Consider the following 16,602-nt stretch of genomic DNA (forward strand, 5'->3'; position numbering starts at 1 on the left):
AACCTTCTCTTAGTTTCAGGTACCTTACCTTTGACTTGATTTTGTGAGATAAAATTTAAGCAATTGACTCACTAAGCATCATTCCTGACCTTTTTCCTTTTTGTCTTACCAATAATTATTCACATATGATTCATGCAGAAATGGAAATTTGGTAATTACTCGGCTAATTTGATCAACATTGGCAATCGGCTAGTTAATCCTGCCCCTTTTCCATCCATTTAGGTATTAAATTGGTTAATTTATCTTGTAGAAAACTTGGGTCAAAATGACAGGATTAAAAAATATATATACACACACACACTAAGTATATGTATGTATATATGTACTTTATATATATATATACATATGCACTAAATCACTATATATATTGTCTTTATAGATATACTTTTGTACATACATATATACCCAGCAAAAAGCCCAGTGCCGTCGAGTCGATTCTGACTCATAGTGACCCCATAGGACAGAATAGAATTGCCCCATAGAGTTTCCAAGGAGCACCTGGAGGATTTGAACTGCTGACCCTTTTGGTTAACAGCCGTAGCACTTAACCACTACACCATCAGCGTTTCCACATGAATATATACATATGTATATATGTATTTACTTATATAATTTACACATATAAGAAACATTAGGTGTAGAAATGGAGCTAAAATTGGTTTTCTAAACTTAGCAAGGTGATTTATTTTTATTTGATCTGGCCTAATTTTTCGTTTCTGTAGCTTTTTATATACGTAGTAATGTCTAGAATTCAAATAGGGCAATGCTCTTTCTCGGAGGTTCTCAGTAAGAACGGTCCATTAATCACATCTCTAAAAGTCTCCAAGGATGTGTTTCTTGACAGTGACCTTGGACAAGTAATTTAACTTCTCAGAACCTTAGTTTCCGCATCGGTAAAAGGGAGGGCCATAAAGTGAAGTGCCAATCACACTGCCTGTAACATAGACGGCAGTCAATATATGGCTGTTCCTGCCCTTTAATGACTTAGTCACCCTGACACTGTCCCTCCTGGTAAAGAGGAAATAAGCGTTATCAACCTCAGAGTAATTAAAACGTAAATATCAGATACCAATCAGTTAAATGGGACAGAAAAATCCATGTTATCAGGTACGTGAACTGAGTCAATTATTGCAACTATTAAATAGAATAAAAATGTGGTGAGTTATGGTAAGCCCAGAATTTAAATAGCAATTCATTGAGGGGATAGAATGGCTAAGAACCCAGCTCTGGATTCAGATACATCTGGACCCCATCCTGGCTCTACCTCGTGTCAGGCTTTTATGCAAATACCCTCTCGAAGCCTCTGTTTCCTCATTAAAAAATGGAAATAATAACACCTATCTCACAAGGATTGGATGACTTAATATATGCAAAGTGCTAAGCAAAATGCCTGGCACAGAGTAAGGGTTCAATAAATGATAGCCATTGTTACTCTGGTTCCAGAAATTCTCTTCATCGAAGAACACTTCATCATTTTCTCACAATTATTGCCCCTAACCTAATAGCGTCGGGCACAGCTTTAGATTTGGAACGTGTGAATCCACCTAGCACGCTGAGCCTGCCTCTCCTCTGTCTCCAGGGATGGTGAACTTCAGCGAGGTGTCCGGATACCCTGTGCTGCAGCACTGGAAGGTGCGCTCTGTGATGTACCACATCAAGCTCAACCAAGTGACCATCTCTCAGGGTGAGCACGACGGCACGCTCTCCCGCCCACCGGCTCCTGGGGCTTGGATTCCTTTGCACGGAACAAGTCTTTTATCCTTCAGTTAAGGAGATGACCTAAAATGTAGCTATTCCGTGAAATACAGAACCTATTCACTCAGGTTCACCCTTAAGGGCAAATGACTGCAATCAGGTTTTTTTCTAGGTGTAAACTGTAAGTTTTATCTTGGGCTATAGAAAAGATGGAAAGGGCAAGGCTGGAAGCACTGAAGGTAAACACTAGCTTTATCGTTTCTTCTGGGGTCACCCGGTGTGTGGAAAGCATATGCAGAAGCAGACTTTTTATAAATTTGGCAGAATAAACTTCGCAAGTGCAAGGAGTATAACGTAGAGGTTCCTCATAAGAAATGAAATAAAGGAAAAGGGCAAGAAAGCGGGGACAGGGGAAGGTGGGAAAAAGCTTAAGGTTCCTAAAGAGCAAGTGAGAAAAAACATTTATATAGATACAGAGATAGAGACACAGCTCTAGCTATACCCATTGCTGTCAAGTCGATTCTGACTCATAGTGACCCTATAGGACAGAGTAGAGCTGTACCATAGGGTTTCCAAGCAGTGGCTGGTGGATTCAAACTGCCAACCTTTTGGTTAGCAGCCAAATGCTTAAGATACAGGCATAGATACAGATACATACACGCACACATATAGAGAGAGAGAGGGAGAATAAGAGAGTGTAGTGAATTCCAAACTTATAAACTTAGAACAAAAGGTTCCAAGACAGTGAGGCCCTTTATATTAGTATTCTTTACATTTTACTAGTATAAATGTCAGGAATCAAAAATCCTAGCATTTGAGCAAGTCCAATATGCATTTTGCAAATGGAAAAATTTCTTAATATAGGTATATACCTCTCTTCTGCCCCAACCCCATGGGCTAGGAGAACATTACTCAATGCTTTCCTCCAAGGCTGCCTGAAGAATGTACCAGGTCTGATGTTTATGTTATAGAGTCTGGCATTGCTGTTTATGTTATAGAGTGTTTATCACATAAAGGGGTCCCTGAAGTCAGATAATATTGCTGACAAAGGAGGATAAGACAAAGAGAGGCATCTTAGGGTCATCAGTAGGGAGATGAAGCCTTAGGGCTAACAGGAGGGAGGTAAAGACCAAGGGACATATGAAGAGATGTAAGAAGTGTACCCACAAAGGATAAAGCTTTGTGCAGAGAGAAAGAGAACGCAGTAAGTGTATTAAACATTTCCATAGGATGCAAAGGGACTCAGAACTTTTTTTTTTAAATGCTAGAGTTCTTGGCAAGAAGGAGTTGGCAGAGGATCTCACGGAAGTAAACTCTAATGGTGCACAAAACATCTAGAAAGAACTAGCTCTTCATTCAGGGAGAACATGGCAGTAGAGACCCTACTCCATCCACATACCCAGTTTATACCCAGCATAGATGCTCTGCATATCAAATGTTAGCAACTTGACATCTCTGTTGCCATGCCTTTCAGAGTCACAGGATAGTGTCACATGATGCAGACTCTGCACTCTATGGTGTCATAGAAGCTTGGACTCTCGTAACTGTACCAGGCTTTGCTTTGTGATAATAGGACATAGGTGTGTACAATGAGGGCTTTATAAAGCTGAAGCAAGGTACAGAAGGTAATCGCTTTGGAAAATATTTTGTAGACTATCTTTTGGATGAGTATATTCCTCTTAAAACAGAGAAAGCAAACCCCAGAAGGTTTGGTTAGTATGGCCGGTAAGGAGGCAAACAGGCTCTCCTCCACTGGCCATTTCCCAGTCCGTTACTTTTGATTTTGTGAAATAAAATATAAGCAGTTTATTAGTGATTTTTCTTACCTTTCTTCTTCCCCTTATCTTTCCATTACCCATTTCTGATGTCTGAAGGCAGTATTTTGCAAACTTTTTTGGTCACGACCCACAGTGAGAATTCATTTAACATCGTGATCTTATACGTACACACACACCCACGTGTACACAACAGAAACTTCATGAAACGATACTTCATCTTACCATGTGAAATGCTCTCTGCTGGTATTTGGGCTTCTATTTTAGACTATGCTATTCTTTTTCTTTTTTCCAAATGCTATTGTGTGAGCTCACTAAATTGATTTAATGTCATGACCTGTGATTTGAAAAAAAGACATTGACTTAATGGAGGGAGATTGGCAACGTTCTGCTTAACTTGCACGAAGTTAACAAAACAACCATCTTGATAAGATATTCATTTAGGAATTGGAACATCTGGTTGAGCTAAATGGAAACATTCGCCTGCTAGTTCCAACTCTTCAGTATCATTTTGAACCACATAGGCCCTTCCACATTTGGGGCTGAATTGCCTGGGAATCCAGGTACCTGTGCTGTGAATTCTTATTCTTACTCTTGGGTTATGTTTCTCCATAGCCCTCAGCAATGCTCTCCACTCCCTGGATGGGGCTACTTCTCGTGGGGATTTTGTGGCCTTGTTGGATCAGTTTGGCAACCATTACATCCAGGAAACTATCTATGGCTTTGAGGAGTCCTGCTCTATCTGGTACCCAAACAAGCAGGTCCAGCGGCGGCTCTGGCTAGAATATGAAGACATCAGCAAAGGTGAGTGGCACGCCTATTGGCAAGTACTGACCACCTATGTGCTAGCCATAGGACCACACTTATGGAGTCTGCAGGTGAAGGACTAATTCACATGTCCCCTCAATGTTTTATGTGCATCCTTAAAACGTCTAAGATTTGGATACTAAAGCCAAATCTCAAAATGGAGGTGTTGAGGCAATTTTAGATACAGGATGTGGTCAAAACCATATGACCACTGTGATTGTTATAGAAGTGGTCCTCTAGAGAGTCTTACTAGCCACCATCCATTCTATTACCCAGGTGAGGACAAGTGTTATCCTGTTCTTGTGGAGTAGTGGAGGAGGAGGAGAGTGTTGCCGTCTTCTCCAATACTACCTCCCAACAATCCCAACCTGCACTGCTTGGCAAACCCTAACAGCAACTACATAGTAAACTCCTGCTCACTTCATCCTGTCCCATGTTTAAGCTCATTTTTCCAAATGATTTGTGTTTTCAGTATACCTCCATTGACCCAAGCGCTTGTATAGCTCTGATAAACAGCCTCGCAAATAAATCTTTGTCCGCTGTTCTGATGGCAAGTTAGCATTTAGTCAAAATAAGTATAAGAAATTGGAATTATTCAAGCCTTTTGACTTCATCTTCTGGTGTAGTAGGCATACTAATTGGTATATTTGTATTCTGATCAACAAAGACTGGTTTAGAATTGTCATTCATGGAATTTCTTCTCCTGATCTAAAGCTCATGGCATTCTAATGAGGCCAGATTGTACATATGTGAATTGCTAAAGGGCAAGTGTTAAAATCAGCACAGTGAAAACTCAAGAAATGGGTCCTCTTACAACACATTGATCAGGAGCCCCTCTGAGACTGGGGATCTCCAGCTGTTAGCAGTGCTGCAATGTTGGCAAACATGCCTGGGTGATTGGTTGGGATGCTCTTGGTTCTCTGAGAGCCATACAAATTCTTGTTTTGTCTTGCTCAAGATGGTAGCATAGGCATAATAGCCTTTCTTCTGGCTGGGAATCTCCTCACAGAAGAATCAAAAGGCTTGCATCTGGACTGGAAACCCTGCTGGCGTAGTGGTCAAGTGCTACAGCTGCTAACCAAAAAGTCAGCAGTTCAAATCCACCGAGCACTCCTTGGAAACTCTATGGGGAATTTCTACTCTGCTCCATTGACTTGATGGCAACAGGTTCCTTTGTATCTCGGCTGTAGCCGCTGTAGATGTTTCCCCCCAAGGCTTGATTCTTTATGACCACAGGCTTCTGGTATCCGTTCAAACTTCAGGACTGAAAAATTTTTTGATTCCAATTTGCCAAGAGAGGAGTGTAATGTAAGCAAATATAGATAAGACCAGTTCCAGCTGGCAAAACTGTCTTATAGTTTCCATGTCAGAGCCTAGGGATTGAACCAAAGGGACAAGTCTCCCTCTATTTCTATGTGACAGTGGGTCAAGGATTACCAGAGTTTGGGATTTCTGGTATATGAGAGTCTGACCTCACCCAGAGACCCTGGTTCTAAACTTTTTTTTTTTTTTTTCCTCTTAAGCTATCGCTATATTCTTGAGGAAAAATGTTGAGCCCAAGAGGGAAATTTGCCCAGGGCCTTGGCACTATGTCCTACCCTTCTTGATCTCAAGCCTCTCTTGCCACTCAGAAGCCAGTTTTGTCGAAGTCCAACTATTGGCTTTAATATTCAAAAATATGATTTTTGGAGTTCAAACCTCTGATCCTTCCGTCACTCAACCATGGTGTCAAACGCTTAACCACTGTGTTACCAGGGCTCCTTAATGGTTTTACTTATTATTAATCTTAAAATATATTTAAACATGTTTGTGTGTCTTCTTCGATGCCCCTGAATCTTCCGTGTCTACCACTACCACTCTCCTGAGTGTTACCTCCGAGGCATAAGGTTTATCTGTGTTATTGTTTGGTCCGGATTTTACTCTTAAATATTTTCCTCCTCCCTAGACTAATTTTCTTTTATTTCAAAAGCCTATATGAGGGCATGCCACTAGTTATGAAATATAAGTGCATTAGACAAAGGAAGACTTCTTCCTGCTATTGTGCACTGAGAGGATTGGGACAGAATGAGATTTTACACACTTGTGCCAATAAATGTGCTGAGAGAACCAAACGTGTCATGAAACACATGTGACACTTTTTTTTAAACTCAAGTCCTCTGATTGTAATGTTGTTGCCTGCTCTAACTTTAAAACCCATCCTCTGGAAAGGTGGCTCTCTCTGGTCTTTATTTCTGTACCTGTGACCCAAGGCCATTGCCATCGAGTCGACATAGCTATGACCAGATACCTAAAATTGCTTATGGACTGAATAGGAAAGGAGGTTTATCCAGGGTGAAATAAAATGGAAAGAGTACAGGAATTAAAGGCTGGGAATCTAGCATCGGCCAGGTGACTGTGGTTTAGTCAATGATCTATCTGTACCTCGTCTATTATACCCTCCTTGGTTACTTCCAGGAAGCTCTAGTGGCACAGTGGTTAAGAGCTCAGCTGCTAACCAAAAGGTCGGCGGTTGGAATCAACCAGCCACTCCTTGGAAACCGTATGAGGCAGCTCTACTCTGTCCTAGAGGGTTGCTAAGAGTCGGAATCGACTAGATGGCAATGGGTTTGGTTTGGTTGGTTCCTTCCAGCTCTGATAGTATATGGACTCTTATGAATCCCCCTTTATGTGGGGAGCGTCCTCAGATTAGGCATTTGAGTAAAGATTCTCCTCTTCTGCCTACAAAATCACATGGGTCCATGCCTTATTCAATTTTAAATTCTCAGAGCCTAACACACAGCCAGGCACATGGTAAGCACTCAGTCTATGTTTGTTGTTGTTCTTGGTGGTGGTGGTGGTGGAGGAGGAGGTGGTGATGGTGGTGGTGGTAGTAGTAAAAGCCCTCTGACTGTGGTGACTTCCCATGTGGGTTTTACTGGGGACGTGTACAGTGCATTCATTATGCCTGACTGATGAAAACCTGGAGATGGATGTTTTTGGTCAGATCTTCAGAAGGCAGGCTTCCATTCAACAGGTACTCATTTGTCATACTACCTCTATGTGGTTTAGCAGTACCAATATTTAAGAGCACCTGTCTCTAGATAAGTCTGACTGAAGCCTATGAGAAATGTACTTCCATTTCTCCTTGTCTAAGATTAGTGTGTCTATCTTAATTTTTTTTTTTTTACAGAGCTAGTGAAGAATACCAGAAATGAAATTTCCCAACCTTTTATCTCTCTCTACTTCTAAACTTAGTTACATTGTCTCCCATAATCCTTTGCCCACATACCTCAGAAAATGTAGTCGGGTTCCTCCTCTTCAGGTTAACCTCTCCACCTGTGTACATGCTCCCATCCCGCTCTGCTTCCTCTTGGGCCTTGCTCATTCATTATCTCCTTCTTTTTAATCATTACAACCTCTTTAGCCCCTGAATTCACACTTTTCTGGCCTTACGCTTTCCAGATAAATACCTTCCAAATAAATAATCTTTTTTTATAAACGTGCAACCCTTTTTTTTTTTTTTTTTGCCACTGTTTCATTTCAATGCATCACCACCAATTTCTTGAAGGAGGGGTTCAGTTATTCTCTACTTCCTCAACTCTATTTCACTCTTTAAATTATTACTTTCAACCCCTTCACTCCTAGAAATAGCTCTGGAGAAGGAAATCAAGGGCTTCCTAATCAGAGGTCCATTTTCATTGACCATTCCATCAAGCTCAGCTGAAGAATTTGTCCCTCTTGACCATGTCCACCTTCGAAAATCTCTCTTCCTTTGGTGTCCCTGATGCTGCTCCGTCCAGATTGCCTTTATTTCTCATTCTTTTTTCCCCTTATTCCTCTAAAGGAGTCATTTAAATTCCAATCATTTTCTATGATTTCCTGTTTGGTGCTCTTCTTTTCTTCACTGTTGCTGGATGATTCTCTGCCACATCCACTTAAACTTAACCAAATTTTCCTCTTTTCTCTGAAGTCAAAACCTCCTTTGCCCTTGAGTGTTTAGCATCTCTATCTGGATGTCCTGCAGCCTCCTCAATGAGCAACATCTTATTTCTCTTTTTCATTTCCACTTGTAAATTCATGAACTACATTGATGGGTCAAGATATAAAGTGAGGAGTCCTTGATGCTCTCCTCTGTCTTCCACATTCAACCATTTATAATGTCTGTCCTTTTCACCACCTAAATATTTCTTTAACTCATGTCTCCTCTCTATGTCTTCAGGGTTGTATTCATTTACTGTATCAGCCCTCATAAGAACTATTCAAACAGCTTCCTCATGTCCTTCAGTTTCCCTTCACTTTAGTCCATTCTATGCTTTACCATCTGCTGTCTTTGTAATTGCAATTTGATGACATCATTCTTCAGCTTAAAGTCGTTCGGTAACTCCTTGCTGCCTTCTTAGCATGGACGGTACAATTTTTTTTTTTTATTAGTTTCCTGTTGCTACTGTAACAAGTTAGCACAATCTTGGTGGCTTAAAATAACAAAAATTAATTTGTTTACAGTTCTGAAGTCTGAAATCAGTTTCCCTAGGCTAAAGTCAAGGTGTCAGCAGAGCTTCTTGCTGCTGGAAGCTCTCAGGAGAATCCTTTTCCTTGCCTTCTGCAGGTTTTGGAGGCTGTCTCTATTCCTTGGCTTGATCTTTTGTCTTCAAAGTGCATCATTCCAGTCTCCTACTCTATCATCACACTGGCTTTTCTCTGACTTTGACCCTGATTCTCCTCTTGTTTCCCTTTCATAAGGATCCTTTTGATTACATTGGACCCACCCAGATAATCCAGGATAATCTCTCCATTTTAAAATCCTTAACTTAATCACATCTGCAAAATCCTTTTTGCCATATAAGATAATAGTCACAGGTTCTGGAGGTCAAGACCTGGATATCTTGAGGGCCATTTTCAGCCTACCACACCCCTTGACCTCTCCAGTTACTACATCACTGACCACTCCCCACCCCAACCACACTCCACCCTGATGATTCAAGGCTACTTGCTGTTAATCCAAAACTCTTACATATGCTTCCAGACAAGGCAGGGTCCCAGAGACTCCTTCCCTACAGCAGTCCAAGGCCACACATATACTTTGTAAACTCTCCACAACTACTCTGTCTGGCTCAGAAATTTTCTCTTGGGTCCTTCGCTTGCCCTCCATTTGGAACTCTGTTTTTCTCTGGTGTCTATTGCATTGCCTAGTTTCTGGGAGGATCTCCCTAGACCCTGTAGATCAGCAAGATAGTCTTCCTGGCTATGATTTCTCGTTCTTGCTTGTGTTTTTGAATTGCTCTCTTCAGCTCTATATATTGCAGTTAAATGATACCTGTGTCCATCCTCAACTCTAGGTGCAGGACTGAGGTTCCCATTGGCCTGGAAGAGGGCAATGAGCCTTTTCACACTTTTCCTCCATTCGATCTCCATTTGAGCATCTCCTGTCTACTCTTCAAGAGTCAGCTCAAATGTCACTACATCCACAATGTCTTCCTTGACTTTCTTTTTAGAGTTCCTTGCTGCTATTTTATGTTCTCATAGCTCTTCAGATATATCCCTTTTATGGCACTTTCGCATCTCCCGGTATTGTCATTTCCCTGTATGACTATCTCCCATAAGAATAGACTTGACAGCACTTACTATTTTTCTCTTATTTTCTTAATTTAAAAAGTTTATTTATCTCTAAAATTCAAAGTGTATAAAGCAAAATAAAAAGAAAAATAAATCTTCCTCCTACTCTTATTTCCCAGTAGTCCAGTACTTCTCCCCAGAGACAACCATTGCTATCTGTTTATTGTGTATCCATCCAGAGATATGCTAGTCCTAGCTATTTGGAAGTGGGCAAAGCAAGTTGTAGAGGAGGAAGTATATTAGGGTCTTGTCTGTTTTAAAAATAATATATATTAAATATATATTAGTGTATTTTCTAGCGTGCCCCATTCCCTCACCTCCCCCCTCTATATACATATGTACGGTCGTAAGTGCAGTTTATCATAACTTGAACAGGTCGTAAGTTGGGAACTACCTGTATATACATCCACTTCTCACTTATCGACATGGTTAGTTTCCAAAGACTAGGTCGTTATGCAAAAATTGGCATTATGAAAAAGTGGAGAATGACCACATCATATTACAAGATATTATGTGAGGCACATACGTCCCTCTGGACCCAAGAGGTGGAAAATGTAGGTGGGCACTATATGTCCCACTAGTCATGAAAGGGTTACTGCCAAATGTGTGTCATTAATACACAAAATAGTCAGTAGATTTTTTACTATTGTTGTAAATGCCAAATGTTGAATAACAAGATAGTCGGTAAGTGAGGAGTAGGTGTGTGCACAGACATACATAATATATATGGAAGGTGCATATATAATCTTGAAGTAATTTCATTTATATGTAAGGGAAAATTACATATTTGCTCCAAAATCAGAGATATGGGGAAGGGACTTTTATATTTGTTTGCAAACTTTTGTATTTTTTTTCCCACAATAAGCATGTGCCACTTTTACAAAGAAGCTATTCTAAAAGATTGAAAAGTATTTTCTGAAATGTCTGTATTGTCTTGGGTGAAAATATATAAAGTTAAATGAATAAAGCAGAACACATGATTGCATTATGTGAACTACAGACCCAAGTTACCTACAAAATGTCTGGGAGGAAGTACAAAACAACATGAGCATTTCTTATTCGTCTTTGAGTCTTCCTCTTTGACACAGTGCCAGACATGTAAGCAGAGTCTACTGCCAATTGAAGGAATGCATCTTGTATCTTGTTCTTATTTCAGAAACCAGTGCAGAGTTATAGATCTGTAGATGCCAGAGGTGACTGAGAAAAATTGAACATCTTCAATAAGAACTGCCAGTGGCTTAATTTTAATCCTCCACCTGACACACTAAGCACAATGCATTTCCTTTCTTTTTTTTTATACTCCATTCAGGAATGGATTTCATTAGGTCTTTTTTTCCCCTTCCTTTCCAATATCACTTCCATTGTTACTGAGATCAGACCTTTGCCATTACCTTTTCTTTCTATTACTTTTGGTGCACATCATTGTGGTGATCTGGGTTGACAAATTACAATAAGCAAGCCCTTCCTTTCCACTGTGTCTTCTAGTTCATAATCCTTTTTTTTTTTTTTTTTAACCAGTTGTTTCCTTTCCATGGGGAAAGCTGAGAAAATGACTTCCTCTTCTTCCATGACAGAAGCTGAGAGTTTTTCCTCTAAGATGACCCTTAGCTGTGAGTCATCATAAGTCAAATTAAAGTCAGAAAAAGGAGTAAATCACCTTTGTGGCAGCGTATTTCCACCATGCAGGATGCCATATTTCCCATTTCTACCTATTTGTTTGGGGGGGGATATAGCCCAAAACAGACTCATTTGGTCCCTCTCCCCAGACTTATAGCTAAATCAGAAACAATGTCTGTATCATCTGTCAGCTTCCGATCCTGGTCTGTGAGTGCTGGCCAGCAAAGTTCTGGTCTAGTATATTTGAGGCTGATGGGGGTCCATAGGCTGACTTGCATAATTGTGCACGTGGCATAAAATATGATGAAGTTAAGGACACATACTTAGAGAAATCCAACAAAAAGTAATAACTGAAGTTTCTATAATGCTTTTACAACCTTGGGGTTGCCACCTGGCCCCACAGGTTCTGTCTATGCACATTCACAATGAAGAAGTTAGCACTCAGGTGGTAAAATAATTACAGCACATAGCTGTATTCTTGAAATGATTCATTCATTCATTCAGTGAACATTTGCTGAGTGCCTGCCACACGCAAGGCTCTTCCATGAGCAGAGGGGACACTTAGAGGAGACAGCTGTTCTCTGGCTTTCACAGATGGGCAGGGCTGATAAAGGTGCTGCCAAAGCTGTACCCAGTGGTACTGTGGGCTGAGGCCCTGGAAGAAGCTGTATGCTTTCCTAAGCATATGTATGAGAATTTAATTTGAGTCTCCAAGTCCCTAGGCTCTGAGGCAATGAGTCTAGAGTAAACTGAATCTGTGGATCGAGGGAGGAATAATATTACCAAACAGCTACCTTTTTTTTTTTTAAGCACTTACTTTGAGCCAGGCACTTTTCTAAACATGTTACATAGCTTTTCTCAATTAATCCCCAAACATACATATAACTTCTCCTCCCCATTTTATGAATAAGGGAACAAAGGCTTAGGGAGTTTAAATAACTTGCATATGGTCACATACTAATAAGTAGCAGAGCCAAGACTAAAAAGAATGCCCTTACCTTGAGATATACTGGGAAATGAATCTATGCCATTTTGCCTACCATTGGCACCATAAATAAATGAAAGACCAAGGTAGGAAGATAAGTGGGCAAAATGAAGTGGGAGCAGAATATAATGGTTCTCCTAGAATGGGCAGCACCTGAGACTAGACCACTAAAAAAAAAAAATTTTTTTAGTGGTCTAGTCTCAGGTGCTGCCCATTCTAGGAGAACCATTATAAAGCCACCTGTGGCTACATGTCATCTTTGGTTAGACTTCATAGTGGATCCACTACCTTTCACCTTGAGTTTCCTGGATTTTTGATTGTTTATTGGAGGACTTTTTTGGCCATGATCCATAATAATGACACAGTTGCTAGAACAGTTCTGCTGTCCTACAGAGCAGTACCTCTCAAAATTTAATGTGAATATATATATATAATATGAATATATATATACACATATATATATCCATCGAAATAAAAATCCATTGCCGTCGAGTCGATTCCGACTCATAGCGACCCTATAGGACAGAGCAGAACTATCCCATAGGGTTTCTAAGGAGCGCCTGGTGGATTCAAACTGCCAACATTTTGGTTAGCAGCCGTATCACTTAACCACTATGCCACCAGGGTTTCCTGGGGTCTTGTTAAAATGGAGATCCTGATTCAGTATGTCCGAGTGGGGCCTGAAATTCTGCATTTTTAACAAGCCCCAATGCTGCTGGTTCAAGGACCACGTTCTGAATAACATGAATATTCAGACTTTTTTTGAAGACCTACAGGCTGCGGGCTCCTTCGTTACCCCTGTTCTTCCTGTCCAGTGCTTGGACTTCAACACTAGGGCTGTGATACAGTGGCCTCCAGGGCTGTGTCCTGGCGTCACTGCCATGCAGGAGTGGCACAGGCAGGAGGGCTATTCTGAAAGGTTTCCCCTTTGAACTAGGACTTTTCTCAATTAAGCCATTGATCATTAGGCATGTGTGCAGAACCAGAGAGTTAGTCCCCCAGGCACTGACAGGAATTGGAAACATGCCAACAATCAGGATTAAAGGTGATAAATTGATTTTCTTTAATCCTCTGTGGTGTAGGCAACACTGTCTCATCTTATGAGCTCCAGCAAACTAGGTTGTCTAAAACAGTATTCAAAAGAGGCCCATATTTTTTTCTTCTAGAAACTGTAAATTGTTATAGAGCTTGACATTTTAACCTGAATAGTATTTTAATTGATGGGACAATTCTGGTGCTGTTGTCAAACCCGTTTCATACCATTATGGGTTGACAATAACCACTTATCATCCATACCATATAATTGGGAAGTTAATTATATAGTATTCTGGATTATTCTGATTTCTCCAAGTGTATGAGTTTTGCCATCACAACTTGATTGATTGCCTCCTGAGAGTGGGCCTATTTATTCCTTTATTCAACAAGAATCTATTGAGCACTTTCTGTATCTAGGCACTTATCTAGACACTGGCCATATGATGGTGAATGAGACAGAAAAGGTTCCTGCTTTTATGGAGCTTATAACCTAGTGCAAAGGGACAGACAATGGCAAGTTAAAAAATCAATGAAAGCAATAATTTCAGGTAGCGACAGATGCTAGGCAGAAATAAAACCAGGTGATGTGACAGGTTGACTGGAGAGCCAGGGCTGATTAGCATGGGGAAGGGTATGTGACAGAAGAACTTGGTGAGGGTGATGAGTGGTGGTTTTGAGATGAGACCCGTAAGTTAAGAAGGAGCAGGCCATGCAAAGACCTGGGAGCAGAACAATCCAGGCAGAGGAAATAGCAAAAGCAAAGGCTTTCCCTATTTTTTAATTCCCATAGCTCCTAACATAATGTAGAGCACATAGGAGGTACTCGGTAAATGTCAGATTGATAACCAGCATGGCTCTGAAGAACAAAGAGGTTTGGATTCTCTGATGGAACATGAAAAGAAGAAGCTCTACCTTTGGCCAAGCTTCCTCTGTTTCCTAGGTTCAGCAAGCTAAAATGGCACCAATTTGTTTAGCCCATTCTTTTTGATCCACCATGTAGATCAAGGTCCAGATGGGGTGGTCATTCTGAAACAAGTGTGTGGCTAGAGGATTAATAGCGCAAGACATATATCTCCCAGGCTTTTTATTTTTATTAAGTTATGGGCTCCGTTCTACGACTCATAGTTTATCTCTGCAAGAAATAAGTTGGAAAAACAAGATTACAAGAGAAAGGGTGATGCAAGGGGAGATTCTACGTCAAATGTATGAACCTGAACTGGACATCACTTGTGGTTTTCACATCTTTGGGTTAAGTGCCTTGTGTCTTATGCAGTAAGGTATCTGTCGCTATTGCCCAACCTACTCCAAGGCAGCGGGGTGAGGAGAAAGAATGCTGCACTGGGTGTCAGGGGGCCTGGGTTCTTTGTTTCAGTTGAGCCATTGGCCAACTGACTGACCTTGGGCAAATTATTTAACCCTCTTCAAAATAGTCTTCTCATCTGTGTAAGAACTATCTTGAATTAGATGATACTTAGAGTTTCTTCTACTTCCAATCTTCTGTCACTCTATAATCTCAGCAAATGATACCCACTTCTCACAACAGAATACAGTATTTAATCATGCCTGGCTTGAATAGGTTAGCTCAACTGATGTTATAATGAAAGCAGTTTGATGTAGTTGTTTGTAGAATGAGTTAAAAGCTATACAGATCTACATTTAAATTATTGATATAAAATGATTACATATAATGTCTAACACCTGGTGAGCATTCAATGCGTGGTGACTCATGTTATTACTATTACTACTACTATTGTTGGCCTTGTTTGAATTAAAATTGTGGTACAGCTCACTATTTTCAAACAAAATTGTAACTGATAAAAATTCCAAATGGATGCCAGTGATACTTACCCCAGGTGAAAGTCACTAGTCTTCACAGATACACGGTGGTATATTTCAGAACGCACAATTGCCTACTAGCCAGGCTGATAAAACAGGGACTCAAACCTCCATGACAAAAATCAGGATCAGTATCACATTCTTTGCCAACTATTTTCAGTCTCAGTTGTAGCCCCTTTGTTGGGAAAAGACCAGAAAGTAAACTCCATTTCTCCCACCCATGAGAGAGATTTTTCAGGGGGCTGTAAGAATGTGCCTTCCCTGGAGTAGGGCCCCTGGAGAAGCTTTTGGATGGGCAGCCTGGGTGTTACTGCCTTTTAAGTGCAAGGAGCTGTCAGGCTCATCTACCAAAAGGAGAAAATTCATGAAAGTGTCTAGCTGTATCAGCCTTTCCTTTTACCTGAGATTCAAAGCCTGCACCTCTGGGTTTCACAGCCTGCATACAGATGCAGACACCATTTCCTCTTGTGCCCCAGAGGGAGGACCGTGGCCTATTAACATCCCAAGTTCAAACGTGAGTGGATGTTGGGGTTGAGGGATGACTTCTAAGTAGGTTTTGTGTTTTTGTTAGGCTGATCAATTGTCCCAATTTCAAGTAATAATCCTGCTTCAGAGGCACATTTTTCTGTTCTCAGAGGCATGAGTGGGTCAATGGCTGCTGAAAGGTGGGGGCCATGACTACACATCCTGAATGATTTTCCTTACTCTCACTCCATCTTTTGCAATGAATAATGCCATGCACAACATCTAACAGGCAGTCAACAAATATTTGTTGAAAGAATACAGGACTCAATGCCATGCTTTTTCTCTTCCTCTCCCCTTTCCAAAGGAAATGATAGCATATTGGTCCAAAACAGCATCTCCCTAAATGCCCTCTCCCTCAACCTTCTGGCTCCAGCCATTCATTTTTTCTCCCATATCCCCAGGTTGTATTGGTGTGTGTGCAGGTATGTGCCTGCATGCATGTGTGTGTGTATAATGTCATGTCCCGGAATTTGGCATTGAAAGAGTAGGCTACACATGAAAATCAAGTCATCAAGCCCAAGGCGGGACTGGAATTACTGATTAGCCACTGGGATAGATCCATCTGTATGCTTCCAATTTGTGATTGTTGTCTTAAGTTTCCAGCTACCAGTTAATGTTGTAAGAGCCAACAATAGTCTTTCTTTACCATCCTTCCTATAAAAAACAAAACAAAACAAGACCTGTTTCCATCAAGTTCAGTCGATTCTGACTTATAGATACTATATAGGACAGAGT

The 16,602-nt window shown here is 40.7% G+C and overlaps 1 protein-coding gene across 2 annotated transcripts in view; it reads left to right on the plus strand.

Moving 5' to 3' along the window:
• ASTN1 (astrotactin 1) overlaps positions 1–16,602 on the plus strand; it is a 388,929-nt gene that overhangs the window by 284,594 nt on the left and 87,733 nt on the right. For both annotated transcript variants that reach the window (XM_064276603.1, XM_003410879.4), the window contains exons 15-16: positions 1,580–1,684; positions 4,086–4,274. In XM_064276603.1, coding sequence (XP_064132673.1) covers positions 1,580–1,684; positions 4,086–4,274 — 294 coding nt within the window. The remainder of the gene's footprint in view (positions 1–1,579; positions 1,685–4,085; positions 4,275–16,602) is intronic.

This window comes from Loxodonta africana, chromosome 25 (genome assembly GCF_030014295.1).
Source record: "Loxodonta africana isolate mLoxAfr1 chromosome 25, mLoxAfr1.hap2, whole genome shotgun sequence".
Taxonomy (NCBI): domain Eukaryota; kingdom Metazoa; phylum Chordata; class Mammalia; order Proboscidea; family Elephantidae; genus Loxodonta; species Loxodonta africana.